At 47.1% G+C, this 17748-nt stretch overlaps 1 protein-coding gene across 3 annotated transcripts in view; it reads left to right on the top strand.

Annotated features, from left to right (window-relative positions):
* Positions 1 to 210: 210 nt before the first annotated feature.
* Positions 211 to 17748, top strand: part of ELL (elongation factor for RNA polymerase II) — a 53142-nt gene continuing 35604 nt past the window's right edge. For all 3 annotated transcript variants that reach the window (XR_009279732.1, XM_058858903.1, XM_058858902.1), the window contains exon 1: positions 211 to 382. Coding sequence is in view for 2 of the 3 variants with exons in the window: in XM_058858903.1 (XP_058714886.1) it covers positions 248 to 382 (135 nt within the window). In the remaining variant the exon portion in view is untranslated. The remainder of the gene's footprint in view (positions 383 to 17748) is intronic.

Genomic DNA, 17748 nt, shown 5'->3' with positions numbered 1-17748 from the left:
CCTCCCCAGCATGCCCCGCGCCCCTATTTACATATCCCCGCCTCCCCCTCCCCACCGACCAATCCGGCGCGGCGCCCGGCATCACCCAGCCAATCAGCGCGCCCGCTGCCCACCTCCTCGCCCCAGCAACAGGCGCCCCGCGTGGGCGTGGCCGGCGGAGAGACGCTTCATGAATAATTCATAAGGGGGGCGTGCCGGCGGCGGGCGGCCCCGGCGGCCCAGGCGCGGAGGGGGAGACGGTCCCAAGATGGCGGCGCTGCAGGCGGAGCGCGGGTACGGGCTGTCCTGCGGCCGCCTCGGCCGCGGCACCCGCGTCTCCGTCTTCCACGTCAAGCTCACGGAGAGCGCCCTGCGCGCCTTCGAGAGCTACCAGGCTTGTAAGGTACGGGGATGGCGGGCGTGGGGCGGCGGGTACGGCCCCGCCGAGGGCGAGCGGGCGGCCGCCACGAGGCCCCCGGACGGAGCCCTGCGGGCGGCACCGGCGGGGATGCGAGGGGAGGTGAGAGGGGGGGAGCCGCTCGTGAGGTGGGTGTGTGGCCTGGGGTGGGGGAACTCCCTGCTGGGGGGCTGAGCGAGTGCGGAGGCTCCCGGTGCCCCCCCCCCCTCCGTGAGTGACCGGGGAACCGGGAATGGGGGGGGGGCGATCCTGGTGCCAGGTGCCTGAGGGACACCGGAGGGGACCCGCGGTGCCCCTCCCGGTGACGCCTCGGAGCATTCCCCGGTGTGTTCCTCGTCCCCGGTAGTGTTTGCGGGGTCCCTCCGGTGCCCCCGGTATGTGACCGGGGAGGGGTGGTGATCCTCCGGGAAGTACCCGAGGGGCACCGGGAGGTGTCGGTGCTTTCCCCCCCACCCCACCCCGGTAATTGCTGGGAGTCCCCCATGTGCCACCACGGAGGGGACCCCCAGTGTGTCCCCCCGGGGTGGGTGACAGGGTCCCCGCGCTCCCGGTGCGGGGGTGGGCGCTCGGTTCCCCCCCGGGAGGTGACGGGAAGCTGCCGTCAGTCCCCGGGAGTGTCTGGGGAGGGGGGCGAAGGCACCTCGGTGCCCCCCCCGTTTCCCCGGTGAACGTGACGTGGGTTTCCACAGCCGGGGGGGGGCGGCGGGTCCATCCCCGGTGCTGCCATCCCTCCGTGGCTGTCCCCTCCCCGGGACAGCCGGCTGTTCATCGCCCGCCGCCTCGGTGCTCCCCTCCCGGGACCGGGGAGGGGGGAGAGGCACGTTCAGACTGTATTTTGAAATTTCCAGATTGTCTTTTCCGTGCCGTTTCCTTGAAATGCATCCAGAGAGCTTATTAGTCATGTAAATAGAGAATAATGGCAAAGCTCGGCAGCTGGTGTTGGGATGGACCGGAGAGAGGGTTCAAAGCTGTCATTTTTAGCGTAATTTTATTTTGATTTTATTTTTTCCTTCCGCCTCTTATCCTGCGACGAGCATTTCTGTCTCCTCACCTTGCTGGGGGAAGCTGGGAGCCTAAACCCGTTTGTCATTAGGAGCGTCCTGCCTGCCAGCTTCTGTAGGATAAACCATATGTTGTCACAACACTATTTTTAATTTAGGGTGTTGGTTACATCACATCACTGAATTGGGCAATCTCTGTATGAGGACGAAGGTAATGACTGTACCAGGGTTTATCAACTTATATTTTAATGAGTGTTTATCAGCATTATGAGAAGTCAGGAGGAATAAGTGACTTGGGTAGACTGAATTATTAGCTTTTTTCCTCTCTGAAAAATGAAACAAATAATCCAAATAATTCTTCCCTATATATTGGGAAAGCCTTTTATTTTGGGGCAGGGAGAGTAGGAAGACTACAGGCAGCTGCGTTAAATATTTTGGGAAGCTATTCCGAGTCCGTGTCACACATGAATAGTGGTGTTTATTTTCTAAATGAAGTCTGGGCTCAGGATTGTTTGGTGGCCAGCAGCCACTAATGAACTTTGCTTCCTTCCCTGCCACCCAAAAGAGAAATAGTCAGAGGCTCCTGGTGATTAACTGGGCAGGAAGGGATAAGGGCAGAAGAGCTGCTTGTTTGTGTAGTGAACAACGCAACAATTAGTGGGCTATTAAACACGTATGTTCATTCTGCATTGGTTCTATAAACAGTTTCCCCAGCTTGTTGAACGTCTCAGCTTCCTCGGAAGCGCCCGGCCCTGCCAGGAGCCGCCTCCAACACACCTTTGCAGCTTGTGTTTGTCCAGTCCAGCTCTGCTTTAATTTTGGGCTGCATTAGTTAAATGGAAAAAATTTGCTCAGGCTCCTTCTGCTCGGTTTGGTTTGAAACGTGGTGGAACTGACGGCAGCGTTGTGTAATATGGATAATGGCCTGGAATCCAATCCTGCTCTTTGTGTTACCTGGAGTCCAGCATGTGCAGTCTGACCTGTTTCGGGCACCGGGGTGGCACGTCCAGGCGATTCCTGCGACAAGGCTCTGTCCCTCTGCCAGAACGGGCAGGGAAATGTCTTCAGTTCCTTGCTTGAGTTTGTTCTTGGTCTAATAATAATGTATTGGGATTACATAATCCAAAAATGATCACCCAGCCGGGCGAGCTGCCATTTGTTTGGAGTGTCCCCGGTGCCAGAGCAGTTGCAGGCTTGGTGTGGAGCTGCACCATGTGTGGATCAGGCAGCAGGGCTGTGGAGAAACAGATATTCGTCTTGTTGGGCCTCTGCTGAGCTGTGCTCTTGGGTTTCTGCTGAATTGTCTGTGTTCTAGGGAAGAAAACGGTCAGGAATCCACATTCGGGATGGGGCTTGGAGCAGCCTGGTCTAGTGGAAGGTGTCCCAGCTCATGTCAGGGGTTTGAAATGGGTTGAGCTTTAAAGTCACTCCCAGCCCAAACCATTCTGTGATTCTGAGATATTGATCCCCAACTCCTGTGTTATGTACAGAGGACATGGAGCTGCTGCTGCTGCGGAGCTCTGGCTCACAGGGCTGCTGCCTTCTCCTGATCCTGGAAAAGGTTTCTTCAGTAGCTCACCTGAAAGAAAAAGGAGCCTTAAAAAGAGAATTAGCACTGGCTTCATGGGGATGAAGTGAGATGTCACCCAGCTGCTCCTTGTGAAACTTGCTGCCCCTGAAACTGTTTCCACACACTTGTGAAACTGAGAGCTCTGGCTACTGAGCTCAGAGGGCTGAGCGGTGGGAAGCGTGTCCCAAGTTGGTTTGTCCACTGAAGAAATGCAGCCAGTCTGGTGTGCTCACCTAAAACAACTCTGGGTTCTCCAGGGAGTGTAATTCTAGAGCAGCCTGCAGTCTGCTGCCTTCCTTTTGGGGATGTGTACGTGGTTAGGAATTCCCACTCCCCCCAAACAGGCAGGGCATGGCCAAGGCCAGGTTGGATGGGGCTTGGAGCAACCTGATCTGGTGGAATGTGTTCCTTCCCATGGCTGGGGTGTGGAGCTGGGTGGTCTTCAAGGTCTTCCCAATCCAAACCATTAGATGATTCAGTGACTTTTCCCATCACTTCTTGTCTGCCCCCAGCTTTGTTCCTGCCCCTGTTGAGGTTCAGGGGAACTCCTTTTGCTGGTGCCTTGCTTTCCTCTTTCATTCCCATCCTCAATGAGGAGATATTTTACCATCCTCACCTAATGCCCTTAGTTATCATTCATCCTTTATTTTTCACACCTGTTTATTTAGCGGCGTCCTGGGTAAGTCACCATCATCCTGCCTGGTTCAGATGCCACGTGGCACACCTGAGCATCCCCTGAGCTCCATCTCCCTTGGGGTGAAGATGCTGATGGCACATAAACAGTGTCAGGGTTGTTCCTGGAACCCTTACCTGGGTATTTCCCAACTTCCACCTATTTCTACAAACCTCTCTGTGTGGTTGAGGGGTGGTTGGTTGATAACAAGCAACGTGATGGAGTTGCACACCTGTCCCTGTCACCTTATGTGTTGACCTAAGGATGGCTGAACTCTACTCCTGGCCCTAGTCCTGCCTTGCCTGATGGTTTTAGGAGGATTTAAAAGAGATTTTTAGCATCCCTTGGTGATGCAGCTGAGCAGCACGTCCTGCTCCCGTTGTCCCTCTCTGTCCCTGCTACCCTGGAGTGTTTTGAACTGAAGCCACCGGTTGATTCACTGGTGAACTTTGGCAGATGCACAAATATTTATTGGGGACTAAGCTGAGATAACCAGAGCACGTTGTCCCTGTGCTCACCCAGCTGAATTTTGGGACTGTGGTCTGATAGATGTGGCTTCCCAAATCATCTTCCCTACGCTGCTCTGAAACCAACCGTGAGAGGAACAATCCCTTGAAAATGAAGGTTAACCCGACCCCTTGGAGTTGCTACTTATTGAAATAAGTTTCCAGCCTTGGCTTTTGGAGCAGGTTGTGGAGATTCCTTCATCTTGCTGTGTTCAAAGCACGAAACACGAAATGAAGGCTGTGCTGTCATTACAGGGTCTTTAGGGTAATGCGTATTCATGCTGACTTGAGAATTGAAAGCTGCTTGCAGGTGTCAGGAGGAGAAGAACAATCCGGCTTTCGAATCAAAATTCATTGAATTATCTCAGAGCTTTTTGCATCATTCCTCCTTGCCTGTAACCTGTTTTTTCCTGTCCTATTAATTCACTGATGCTGTAGTCCGTCAAAATTGAGGCTCTTACGACATCGGGAACATGAGTCGGTGACATGACTGAATGAATCAGAGGAGGCTGGAGAGGAAGCTCATCGCACACGTACGGCTCATCAGCAAAAATGGGACAGGATCTGCAGAACACCCTGAACTGCTCAACTCCTGCTCAATGTTCTTCACGTTGACCTGAATGTGGCACCTCCCATTGGAAGGAAGGGGACAAAGAGACACTGAACATTGTGCATGAGGAATGTTTTGGCCCCTGGCAGTTTCCTTTCAATTATTTAGGGAAGCTTTTTCTCTCGACCGTGTAGCATTTGGATCTGCTCAAATTATAGATTCATCTCTATAGTTTTCAAACGGCATTGGAAGGAATTGTCTGTAATTTACATCTAAAGTGATGTACAGTTGCTATGGGATTCGGTGGCAAATTATAAACCCATTATGCTTTTTTTTTATACTGGTGGTAACAGACTAAAGAACTGGGTCTAATTGGTGACGTGCCAAGGGAAAATAGAAAGTTTGTGATAGAATCCTTGTGACTGATGTTTTCTTTTTTTTTTTTAAATCAGATGTGATCTGCTTTTTATCAGTAAAACATATCCTACCATTAATTGGAGAGGTTGAATTTGAATTAATAATTTTTGCTCTCTGGCAGTACAGGGGGAAGCAAGCTAGAAGATTAACCCTTTATGTTATTTATATGGGGCTAGGTTGTTCTTTTTTTAATTCAAGTGGGATATTTCATCAGTTGTATCAATGGCAGCTGGATGTGCTGATTGTGTTCCTTACCCAGCAGAATTAAACCCTTGCTCATTTTCAGCATATCCTGATTTCTTATTCCACTTAAACAGCAGAAAGGAAAGCTATTATAACATCTTTTTAAACTTTCCTCTGAAGCATAGCAGTCTCTTCAGAACAATGTGTCTCCCAAGGACCCATCTCCTGCCTGGAGTGGCTCCTGCCGGTCAGCTCAGAGTCATCCTCCAACACCAGGGGCTTTTCTGAGCTTTTTTTCTGAAGTGCTCTGTCCTGTTGAGTTGGTTTTTGTCCTGGTGCAGCTTGGCACGGGGCTGGTGGCTGTCGAAACACTTCCCTTGCGTCGTGCCGGCTCTGTTGGGACAGCAGCAGCAGCGCCTTTATCGCTGCCCAGGGAGGGGAGATTTTGTTGGAGGGAGCATTTGAGGTCTCGTTGGTAAATGGACGTGTTATCTCCCGAACAATTTGCACGTTTCAGACCATTTAAACTCTGCCTGTAACTTGTAAGCAGAAACTTGTGAAGCGTCTCCAAATCCCTGGTGTTTGTGCATGTTGAAAAATGGGAAGGGACAGACTGCATGCGTCACTCCCGTACTAATTTGTGCCAGCTAATCCATGGGAGAAGAATACATTTTGGCTGACTTAGTGGTTTTGCTGCTAATACACAGGAGAATGCGTTTGAATGGATGGAGTGACTGCACGGGTTTAGGTAGATTTTGAAGGGATACCCTGTGTCTGGGATCCTGTGCTGGATACCCTTATTTGGGATCACAGTCGTGTCATATCCCGGATTTGTTTGGATTTTGAGGAAGGAGAACCTGGCGGGAGGAAAAGTGGTCGTCACTCAGCGTCATAACATCAGGAAGGTTGGGATCGAGTTACCTCTGAATAATTAAGGTTAATGCTGTTTCTGGAGGAACCATTATCTGCAGTGAACTTAATGCTCATGAAAATACATGCTGATAACCTGAACTGTGCTAATATTTTATCCAGGGTGCATACAGAGGAGGCATCACCAAAACTGGGCTTCAATGTTCAACATGCCTTAGCTTGACCTAGATGAATTAGCCAGGAAAGGAGCTTGGATTTGCTGATAAGAATTTTCTCTAGTAGCTCATGTGTTGCTTAGAAACATCCCATGTACATAAGGCAACTTTTGCACAGCCTGACTGAGGGTTTTGGTAGGTTTTGGGGTTTTTTTCAAGCATTTGTGTATTAAAGAGAGTGTTAAACCCCTCAGCAGTTGGCTTGCTGAGTGGTGTGTGTGTATCCCTGCTGCACTGGGAGAACAGACTTCCCAAAATCCAGTCCTTTTTGCATTACAGTCTAGAAAAAACACAGCTCCATGAGCTTGGTCTCTCCTTTCTTTACATTGGATTAGTGCCTTTTTGTAATTTAAAGAAACCAGCATTTGTTTAACTCAAAAAGAGGTCAGCACTGGTGAGCAGGGTTTGACTGAGCTGCTCACCTTCACCCACCTGGGGTCTTTGCTGGTGTGGTCCAGTCTGATCATGGTTAACCCTCTGCTCTCCCTCTGTGCAGGATTTTATGCAGGAGAGAACACTTGCACACAAATTTCTGTGGAAAACTGAGATATTTCTCTTTTTGGGCTCCATTCTGTGCTCTTGGGTTTAATGGTAGACGCAGACTTTGTCCTTGAGGTTCGCATCCACACGTGGTGCAGTTCAGCAGGTACAACAGAACTTCCTGAGAACAGCCAATTGCCTAAATCTTTGCAGTATTTAGATTTCATCAGCACAAACATCCTCTTGGCTCTGCATTTTGAGCATATATGATTTCAGCCACGCTTTGATAAGAGCAGCCATGTGACAGACAGCTGAGGCAGGTTCATATGGGATCAGTGATGGGGAGACAGGAGCAGCTCTGGAGGAATTGGCACTGCCCCAGCCCTGGAAGTGTCAAAGGCCAGCTTGAAGCAACCTGGGACAGTGGAAGGTGTCCATGCTCGTGGCATGGGGTGGAATAAACTGAATTTAGTGGTCTTTCTAACCCAAACCATTCTATGATTCTATATGACAGTTTAAGCTGATTGTTGTTATTTAGCAAGAGCAGACGTGTGTTACTTAAAATCCTAACAAAAATCCCAGCAGGACGGAAGAAACTCAGGCTCAATCCATATCACTGTGCCCACAGGATCCATATTTTCTACAACTGGGGTGGAAGAACTAATTTAATCTTCCTTCTATATTCCTCCCCACTGAGGCCCGTTCTGCGATGGGCTGCAATCAGTGTGTTACGTGCCAGTTGTGGTTATTTGAATCATATTTCCACATTTCAGTGTCTAGACTTTATGTTTGTGTGAGTTTTGTTGTACCTTTCCAGCTCCAGCGCTGATTTCAGTTGGTTTTGGCTCCTGGTTTCTATGAGAAAATCAAATGGGCTGTGTTTCTGCCTTTCCCAGTCCCCAAAAGAGAAGGGAACAAGGGAATGGGAAGAACTTGGTTTTATAAGCTCCTCTGCCACCATTTTTCTCCCTTTTGAGGAAAATCTGTGTGTGGATGAGCTGGGTTCTGCCATTTGGTGACCAGCAGGTGAGAGCAAGGACTAACCACTGATGGCTGCAGATAAATCTCTGCCTGCTTCTTGCACTGAGAGAAATCTGCTGTGAAAAAAGGGATGATCTTGATACAGGCCAGCAAGGCTGGAAAAAAAAGTGGCTTTGTAGACATTTCTAGTAAAAAAACCAACTTTATAATCCACAGAAGGAGAGCATTTATTGAAAATTAAGCAGATTTTTAATTGCCTGCGTGCTCTGAGCTTCGTTTTTTGCCAGCACTTGTGGATATTGAGGATGATGGATGTGGCTGTGCTTGTTTAGGGAATAGGAGGTGATGCTCAGAAGTTGATAATGACACCAAACTTGGATAGCATGGACCTCACTGTGATCAGGAGGTAGAACTGGCTTTGGAATTGTTCACAGTAATACTGACTTGTGCAGAAAAGTGTGGAAACCTGAGCCAAGGTTGTTTTCTGTGCTCCTGGTATATAATAAAGTGTATTATGGCTAAATCAGCTAAAGGAAATAATGTTCCAAACTCTTTGTTAACATGTAAAGCTTGCTGCTGTCAAACGTGAAAGGATTAAGTACAGCTGAATAGCAAGAAAAATCAGAATTTTTTCATGGGGAATACAGAGAATAAAAGCTGTGGTTCCAGTTTCTCTCTGCACCCTTGCCTGCCTCTGCTCCCCCGGTGATTGAGGTGACCCAGGGTGCTGCCAAATCCACGCCTTCACCTCTTCCAGGGAGCTGAGCATTGTCAATCCTTCCATTCCTTTTCCCATCCAAGATTCAGTGGATGCTTTTCGGAGCCCGGCATGGGCGGAGTAGCAAGGAAGCAAATTTTTCCACCCTGCCTGAGCTTGGGCAAGCAGAAATTGTGCCTTGGAAGCCATATAAGGCCAGCAAGCCGGCTCTGCATGGGCTCACCTTGCTGGGATGCTGGGGCAGGGAGCAGCCCTCGCTCCCAGGGAGACTTTCAGGGCCTTTGAAGTGTTCCCTGTGCGTCTGTCACTTGCCAAAGGGATGGTGTGGCCACCCTGATTAGGTGGCACAAGCTCATTAACTCCCTGACTTTTGTGGGGCTCCAGCACCCGGCCCCAAACGGAGGCGGAAATTCGTGATTCAGAGCGAAACTGCTGTAAAATGACGGAGCTGGGAAGGTCGGAGTCTCTGTCCCAGGGTGTCTTCATTTTCCTCAGCAGTGTCTGAGGCACATTCTGCTGACTGCAGACAGTGCTGAGCAGGACTTTGCTCTGAAACGAGAGTTCCTGTGGCATTAAAATAGATTTTTGAAAAGCCTGGCAGCACCTGTTCCCCCTTCCAGGGATGTTCAGCCCTCAGAGCTGCCGGAGCCCCAATCGTGACCTCTGCTTCTGCTTCTCACAGAATTAAGAACAACTTCTGCTCCCATAAATAGTCCCTTAAGAAGTGCGTAGGAGCTCTGTGACCAATTTCTTTTGAAAAGTGCTTTCAGTGACACCCGTGGCTGTGACCTTGCTCCGTGTTCCCACCCCGTGTCCTTGCAGGGCAGCTGTGTTTTGATGGGAGCCTGGTGGTCCTGGCCACAAACTCTGCTTCCTTCTCTCACGTTTAATCAACATTAAAAGGGACTTTTGGGTTATCTGTGTGTTTTTTGGGAAGTTGCTGCTGCTTTTCCTGCTGTAAATCCCAAATGCTTGCTGCCTCCTTGAGGTTCTCATTCCCTAATGCTGCAGAGGTGGCTAAGGGACAGTGTCTGAAAGCTCCTGTGTTCCTGCCACATGTCACAGCTCCCAATCCTTGTTTTTATTCCAGAAATAAAGTGTGGTTTTCCAGAGGGAGATGATGCAGCCATGCAGGTGCATTGTCACAAACCAGTTCTCCCAGCCTGGACTCTTGGAGCTGCTGGGGAGTCCCAAAAACACCCAGCTCAGGAAGCGGCTTGGTGTTTAATCTTTGCAAATGTGGAAGTGGGAAGAGGGAGGCAGTAATGGATAAAGTAAAACATATTTAACCTTTAGGGATGTACATGGGATATCTTAGGTCTGTTTGGAACAGGCACTGGGCTTGACGTGGAGCGTGGTGATGATTAAAACCAACAGCAAACATTTTTCTGCTCATGAATTACAGACTTTGTTCTTAATGCATTAAAATCTAGAATACTTTGGGGTTTCCTAACGTGAAGGGGGAGAAGGAATAGATTTATTACCTGGAAGGTTTGATGTTATAGTTCCAGGCATGTTTCCACAATCTTCCTGCAACCATTTGGAGCTGTACCTAATGCGGGTGCTGCCTGCATTGGGCTGCAAGTTTGAGCTCTCTCATACAATTAAGGCCATTTAACTCCATCTAAAAGACCTTTTACTTGTCATTAAGACTAAATTTACTGACTCTGACAGCAGGAAGAAACGCATTTACCCTAACTCAGATGGGCTAAGAGAGCAAAACGTTCCAGCTAACTATGACTTGCCTGGATTGTTAAATTTAGACCAAAAATTCTGGTCAGACAATTAAGTGTGGCCACACCACTTCTTTTGCATGTGTGAATTGGCTGAGCTGCCTCTTGTCAGGCAAGAGAGATTCTCTGTCTGAATGTCTGAATTCTCTGGGGGTTTTTGGGCTCAGACCTGGTGAGTCTTTTCATGGCACTGTGGTCTCTCTCTGTTTAGTCAGCAGCCCTGGTATGTTTTTCCTCTTCTTATCTGAAAATTTTTCATGTTTATTTTTGGAATTCGTTGTAACCTGAACTTTCTCAGGTGTCCTTGCGGAGAGCAAAGAAACATCTGACTTATTTTTTAGGTAGATTTTTGCCAGTTGAGAAGAGTGTGTTCTTTCTTTTACTGTTTGTCGCTTTATTTTTGGAGCAGGTTTGTTACTGACCAGCCTGGCAGTGCAAATACAGAGGCAGCTGAAACAGTGCAGGTTCTGTGCTTCTTGCTGGGGTAAAGGCAGCACCTAATTTAACTTCTTCAGGCAACTGCCTTCACTTTTCTGCTGGAGAAAGCATCCCTGGAAGCTGGAGGAGGCTGTTAGCAGAGGGTATGTAATACAAGGTTCTGTCATGGTAGGAAATTTAGAGAGGTTTTCTTGTTCAGTATTTTCAGCTGTTTATTTCTTGGGCATCTTCCCTCGGTGATAGGAAGAAAACTGGAATATTTGAGTGCTTTATTGCTTTCTCCCCTATGGAGATGGTAAATTTGGGTGGACATCCCTGCTGAATTCCAAGTGTCTGTCAGGTTGTGTTCCCACTCTCCTCGTTGGCATTGGAGCACCTCTGTTTGCCTGGAGGCCAAAAGAATCCGTGTCTGAGCATCTTGCTTTAACTTTTGAGGTTAGTCTGGCTCGTGGGGTGTTGCTGGTTGGATTTCCCTGGGATTCCTTCAGCATCCAGGCTCTGAGTTTGGTTTGTGGCAGCCCCTTCCAGCAGCACTGTCTGTGCCTCCGTGAGGAACATCTGAAGATCATCTTCAGCAGAACTTTCTCAGACTGGTAATTACTCTTCCCTCTCTGAGTGTCAATAGGATATAGCTGGGCACAAGGAAAATAAAAAGAAGGACTGGTCCAGGCTTGTTTTTCTGGGCTCAGCAGTGTGAGGTGAGATTTGTTCCGGGATGGTTGAACGGGTTCGTCAATCTGATCTCTCAATTGTCTTTCTATATTTTTCTCTTGCAAGAAAAGGAGTAAAGCCCTGTGGAAGATAAGGATCATTCTGATGTTTCAGCAGCTCATTTAAGCCACCTTGTGAGCACATAGGCAAGTGAATCAGCCCTGGTGTCTTAATATGTCCTAAAATAAATTAGACTTTCGTAAGCAAATTCGGTGGGTTTGAACTGCTGTATTTTCATTAAAAGATTGCAGTGGAGAAAACGCTCTTTAAAATTCAGCCTCGGGGTTGTGTTGTTCATTAACTGATAGTCACTCCTGTTTACCTTGTGTGATAAGTCCCACGTTAAGAATGGCCAGCAGTGCTGATGCCGTCACAGCTGCCCTTCAGAGAGAATTGCTTTTTTTTTTTATGGCTCTTTTTACTGACAGGTGGGAGTTTTTTTGGAACTCAAATAAATGCAAACAGCCACGATGTACCTCTCCTAATCATGGAAAACCACTTGTTTGGTGGTTTGTTGTTTTTTGTTTTTTTTTTTTAATTCCCTCCTGTCCTTAGCAGCTTGGTAACGCCGTTGTCGGTACAAAGGTCATTTAAAAATCTGACATGTCAGCCCAGCAACATACTGCTCCTTAATGAGGCTTAAAACCAGCGTGGAGCTGCCTGGTGGAAATAAATTTGGAGCTGCAGAATAGAGGGAGACATGTGAACAGCTTACTGGGATGGGATCACCTGGCTTTCCTTGCAGCAGCCCCTCCTCCCCGCATCTCTCAGAAGGGTACTTGCAGTTCTCTTGCATAAAGGGGTTTAATTTTTCCTCTTGTTATTCAAATGAGCCCAGGTGTTTGACAGCACGTTTGTGTTCTCAGAAGAAAAAGCAACGAAAATATCTCCTGAAAATCCAGGCAAGGGTGGTTTTAAAACCATTCCTTCCTGTGTTTGAGGTTTTCTCTCCTCCTCACCTTGGCCTCCTGCTGCCCCTTTGAGGAGGTCCTGCAACACCTCTGACTTCATCCCCACCTGGCTAAAGCCCTCCTGTCCCTCCTGCTCCCCAGGATGTCACTTGAACCCAAGCTCTTGAAGCTCCCAGTTCTCCCTGACGCTCCCTCAGTCCTTTGAATGTCTGAAGGCTTTTCCTCTAATCCTGTTCCCCAGCACTACTGGAATTTCAGCACCTTCAGCCTCGCCTCAGTCTTTTCGGCTCTTTGACTGTTCTCCAGTGAAAACTAGGTCAGAAACAACCTTCTGATATTTCACTATTCCTGTTTTATAAGTTGTAACCCAGTGTCGCTGTGTTTAATCGCTCGCTTTAATTTTCGCGTATGAAGTGTCTGAGCTCGCTCTGCGTGAGCAGCCTGGCACAGCCAAACTGCTCCAGATAACATCGTACCTGTGAAAGTCATGGTACCTTGATTGGGGCTGAAAAGGTGAATTCTCTTTTTTTTTTGTTACATATAATGCTGGGGATGTGTCATGGTTTTGCCATACTGACAGATTTTTCCACCAGCATTCTCTTTAAGTGTAACATTTGCTGGTAGTTTTGGAGCTGTAATTAACCAGCTTCTTTTTGTGCTTGAGTGGCTTTTTTAACCTGATGGGTGAAAGAAAAATAGCTTAAAAACAATAATAATAGTTGGAAACCCACAGGTTGGCGAGGAACACAGCAATGCAGGTATATTGGAAGGCATTTAAGAGATTTATTTTTAACTGAGTTGTAGCTGACTGGACCCATTCAGCATTTTTATAAAACTATTCTTGGAATGGTGCTTGAAGTCTGAGCTGAGGTGCCTCAGTGTTCAGTGAAATCCACCTGGTGTAATTCAAGAGTATCCTTCTTCCTTTCTGTTAGGCAGACTTGGAGCCAGCCAGTGTTGGAATACTTGGGCATTCCAGCATAAATGGGATTTAAATGAATCCTTACTTTTCAGTCTAACTTAAAGGTTGTGGTTTTAAAATTCTGCCTGAGCTGTTGTCTCTGAAAAGTTTTTTTTTTTTCCAGGTTGTTTATTAGGCTGTTCGTAATACACTTTAATTTTCTTCTTTCATGTGTCTCCTGCTGCTCTGTGGTTGTTTTCAAGGATCCCAATCCGGGCACAGGGTGGGATTGTTGGGGTGTCTGTGCAGGGCCAGGAGCTGGGCTTTGATATTCCTGGTGAGGAATCCCTTCCAAATCAGGGTGTTCAGGGATTTTCCTGGGATTTGAGGATCCCTGGTTTGCAGGTACCAGTGTGATCCAGCTCTTGCTTTCCATCTGGGAAACATTACCTGTGTTTGACAGGTGGGGGAGTTTGCAGCAGGGGTGAAATTCTTTATTTAAGAATTCTTTAATTCTTATTTAATTCTTTATTTTTATATTTATTTATTTAATTCTTTATTAAACTTCTGGAGAGGCCAGTGGAACAAATCCCAGCCCTAAATATGGTTCTGTAGTCACTTCCCATCACTTGTGTGGCCGTCAGCCTCGGATGGAGGAGCTTGGGTGTCTTAATCAGTTCTGGAAGCTTTATTTATCCATGATGGGGATGAGGGGGAGTTAAGATGTGCTATCGTGACACACTTTTCTGTATTAATTTGGGAAACATTTTCTTCTGGCAGTTGGGGGGTTTTGTACAGTGCAAAAAAGCAAAATACTTGTAGTAGATACATTTGATACAGCTGATCCTGGAAAAGCTTTTATTTTATCCTCTGAGCACACAAAACTGTGTTGCTGCATTGCTTCAGAAAGGCCAAAATCAGGGAAAAGTGTCTTCTCCAAGAGAGACAGCAGCGAGCCAAGTGATTTCCATGATGGAAATTTGTTTTTCTTGCAATTTCCACAAGGTTTTTGGCATTGTTACAGAGGTGGCCACATCTCCAGCACCTCAAAATCAGCAAACTTCCCTCTTCTGCCAGAGGAAGCACAGAGGGCTTCATTCAAGGTGTCTTGTTCGACAGGAATGACTCTTAAAATATTAATCTGAGAACATCTAAACCCATGAATTCTTGGCTCATAACAAGTGAATGCTCCAGGGAAAAGCAGCACTGCTGGTCACCTTTAGCAGAGTTGGGAATTTTGGGTGATTCAGTTTCCTTCTGCCAGTTTTCTTGTTGTGCTGTTGTTTTTTCCCCTCGGTCCTTTCCCAATTGAACAGGATCATCTGATAACTCCAGTAAAATGCTGCTGCAAAAACAAGCAGTGTTACATGCAAGAGATGATTACCCAGGGAATTTTGGGCATGGATGTCTCAATGGGATCCTTGCCAGGCTGAGGGCTCTCTGAATTGTCTTGCAATGCAAATGTGTGCAGATACTGCTGGACTTCTCTTAGAGAAATATTTAATATTCTATTTAAAGGAATACTTAATATTGTATTTAATAGTATTAGTATTTCCAGTATAGGGAGGCACAACAGAAAACTTCATTCTGCAATAATGTTTTTTGTTGAAAACTTTGCTTCAAAGCAAGTCCACGTGTTTGAAAAACAAATCTGAGGGTTTGCTTTCCTTTGCCTGCACTTTAGAAATACCAATATTTACCTTCCTTTTTTCCTACCCTGTCTTTAATTTACTGTAACTACTCAAAGCCAGGCAGTGCTGCTCTGCAAGAGAGGGACAGACTCAGGCCATATGAGCAGACTTAAATTCAAAATTAATTTTACTTCATCCACTTTGCTCTTCCTTTACAAGCAACCTACTCTAGATTTGCTACTTTTAATAAGGGGTGAGCATTGGGATTTGTTCATTTAACTCTTCCTCAAATTAGTTGCAAGTCATAAAACAATAGGATTTATTTCTAAGTTTGTACTTGATTTTTTTTTTCTTATTTTTTGTTTGTGCAATGTATTTGCCAGCACAGCATTATCTTTGGAGGAGAGCTTTGGGAAATGTTGTTGCAACTTGTTTTATGCTTTCTCACTTTTACCTTTTATTGCTTTTAGTCGGAGTTAGAGGAGAGAAATGCCTTCAGGAAAAAGGGTGATAAAAAGAAGAGTTAGTGCAGAATTTTGCTGATTCCTGGTGTGCTTGCGGAAAAGGGAAAGGGATCCTTGAACCTCTGTCTCAGAACAGGAGAACAGGACAAGACTGAAATAAAGGTAAAGGTGTTTGAATGGACAGTTTTGACTCAAGAATGCAAGACTGAGTAATAAAATTAAAATAGCTTTGAGGGCTGCTGACTCTCAGTGTCAGGGAGGGTCTGGAACACCCTTCTGGAGCGAGTAACGGATGCAGAAAATTCACTCACACAAAATGAAACTTCCTTTTCAGGGAGATGCAGTAATTGTATCAAAACTGGGTTTTTCTTTACTTGCAGGAAGGAAACTCCTGGGTTATTACACTAAAAAATGGGCACCGTGTTCTGTGACTTAGTAATTCTTTCATTATAGACATTTTTAATTGATTTTTGACTGCTTTGATCAGTTCTAACCACTGGAAGCTGCACAGGGATGCAAAGGAGCTTTTTTTCCTTCCAAAAGCCTTTCCAAGTCGTGGGAGTTGGCTCCTGGTCCTCTGACAAAGCCTCCCTGAGCAGCCCCATCTTGTTAATAGTGGGATTGGTGGGAGTTTGTCATGATTAAACTGCAGATAATCATCATTACAGCCCTTGTGGCAGCCTGGTGATGAGACTTTATGATTATTGCTCTCCTTAATGAGCAGGTCTGCCTTAACTCTGCGGAAAAGCAGAGAGGGAAAACATCAAGTTAAAAAAAGGAGAACTGACCCGTTGGGAAACGTGCCCAGAGTCTCCCAAGTTGGATTCCCACAGGAGACCAACTCCTGCCTCTGTTCCTGAGATCTGGAGCCGTGGCTGAGTTAATTGGGAGCCACAAACACACTTGGATCTTTTCCTCTTTTCTTGCCATCCACCTTCCCCCTGAGCTCGCACCACTCTGGTTTTGGGGTGGGTTTGAAGCCCTCTTGTGTTTGGGGCTGGAGTCCCCTCTGGTTTTGGGATGTTTTTCCTCTGTTTTCCATCTTCAGCCAGACTGATCCCATCCAGCAGTGAAGCTGGGTGTCCAGGGAGCAGCAATAAATCCAGTGACTGATGGGCCATTCCAAAGGGTGCTGATGTTTAAAATTAAAAGTGTTGTAGCTCTCCAAATGAACCTTTATCTTCTTGTCCTCCTGCAGTGTCTCTCCCCATGCCCTGGCAGGGGAGCCTTTCCCTGCAGACAGGTGGATTTAACTCTTCAGTGTCCTCTGGAAGTGCCCACTCTGCATCAACAAAGCTGGAATATTCTTTGGGGACAGAGCATTTCCTCCTTGCAGCCATTTCAGCCCCCTCTGTGTGTTGATATTTACCACAGAGCAAATCCCCATCCATCTCCATGCTCATGGAAGAGTTCCTCACTTCTTGTACCTGCACTGCCATGGAAATTTGGGAGGAGGGATTGCAGGAAGGCGTTTGGTGGTTCCTGCTCTTGGGAAGGGCCCAGCCCAGTGGATGGAGCTGCTCTGTTTGCCAGAGCCAAGCTCTGCTCCAGCCAAACAAAGTCTCCTGCTCCACAGTGGGCTGAGTAAACTCCATACCAATTCACAATACTTTAATTATTTCTCCAAGGATTTGAGTCTCCTTTTAATTTTCTTCCTGAAAGGCATTGCCTAAATTGCCTCTGTGCCCAGCTTCCCTTCCTACTGGAAAACTACTGCACCTTGTGCTGGCCAAACATCCTGGATTGATGCTTGGGAGTGATGCAGTTTTTTCAGGATTTTTTTGGGGTGTTTGGGGAGCTGGAGCTCCCTTCCCAATCCCACCTTTCCCAAGGTTTGTGCTGTGGTGCTGAGGATGACCAGAGGATCAAACTGTGTCGGAGCTTTCTGTTCTTTGGGAGTTTAAAGCTTTTACAGAAATACAGAAAAATCATCATTTAATGCTGTGCTGGGAATAAAGATTCCTTTGAAGCACTGGAGAGTTACCAAGTTTACTTGGAGTTACCAAATTGAAACAAAAAAGTTGTGCTAGGCTTGAGCAACCTGGGGTAGTGGCAGTGTCCCTGCCCATGGCTGGGGGTGGAACTGGGTGGGATTTAAGGTCCCTTCCTACCCAAACTATTCTGTAATTCCATGAAAAAACCAGTGGGAATCTGGCAAAAATCACCGAGGCTGGAGAGCCTCCACCTCCATCCCTTATCCTGAATTTTTGGGATGTGTGTTTGGGGAGCCACGAGGTTCATGTATCGTAATTCCCACTCCATCTCCTTCCCCAAATTCCTGACTGAAGGAGCTCGGGAGCTGCAGGGACAGGGGAGCCTCGCCCGTGCACAGCTCTGTTGCTTCAGTTTGAGTCCCCAACTAAATTCTAATTCTAACACAGCAGGGACCCAACAAACA

This window comes from Poecile atricapillus, chromosome 28 (assembly GCF_030490865.1).
Source record: "Poecile atricapillus isolate bPoeAtr1 chromosome 28, bPoeAtr1.hap1, whole genome shotgun sequence".
NCBI lineage: Eukaryota > Metazoa > Chordata > Aves > Passeriformes > Paridae > Poecile > Poecile atricapillus.
This window is presented reverse-complemented; position numbering and strand designations above follow the sequence as displayed.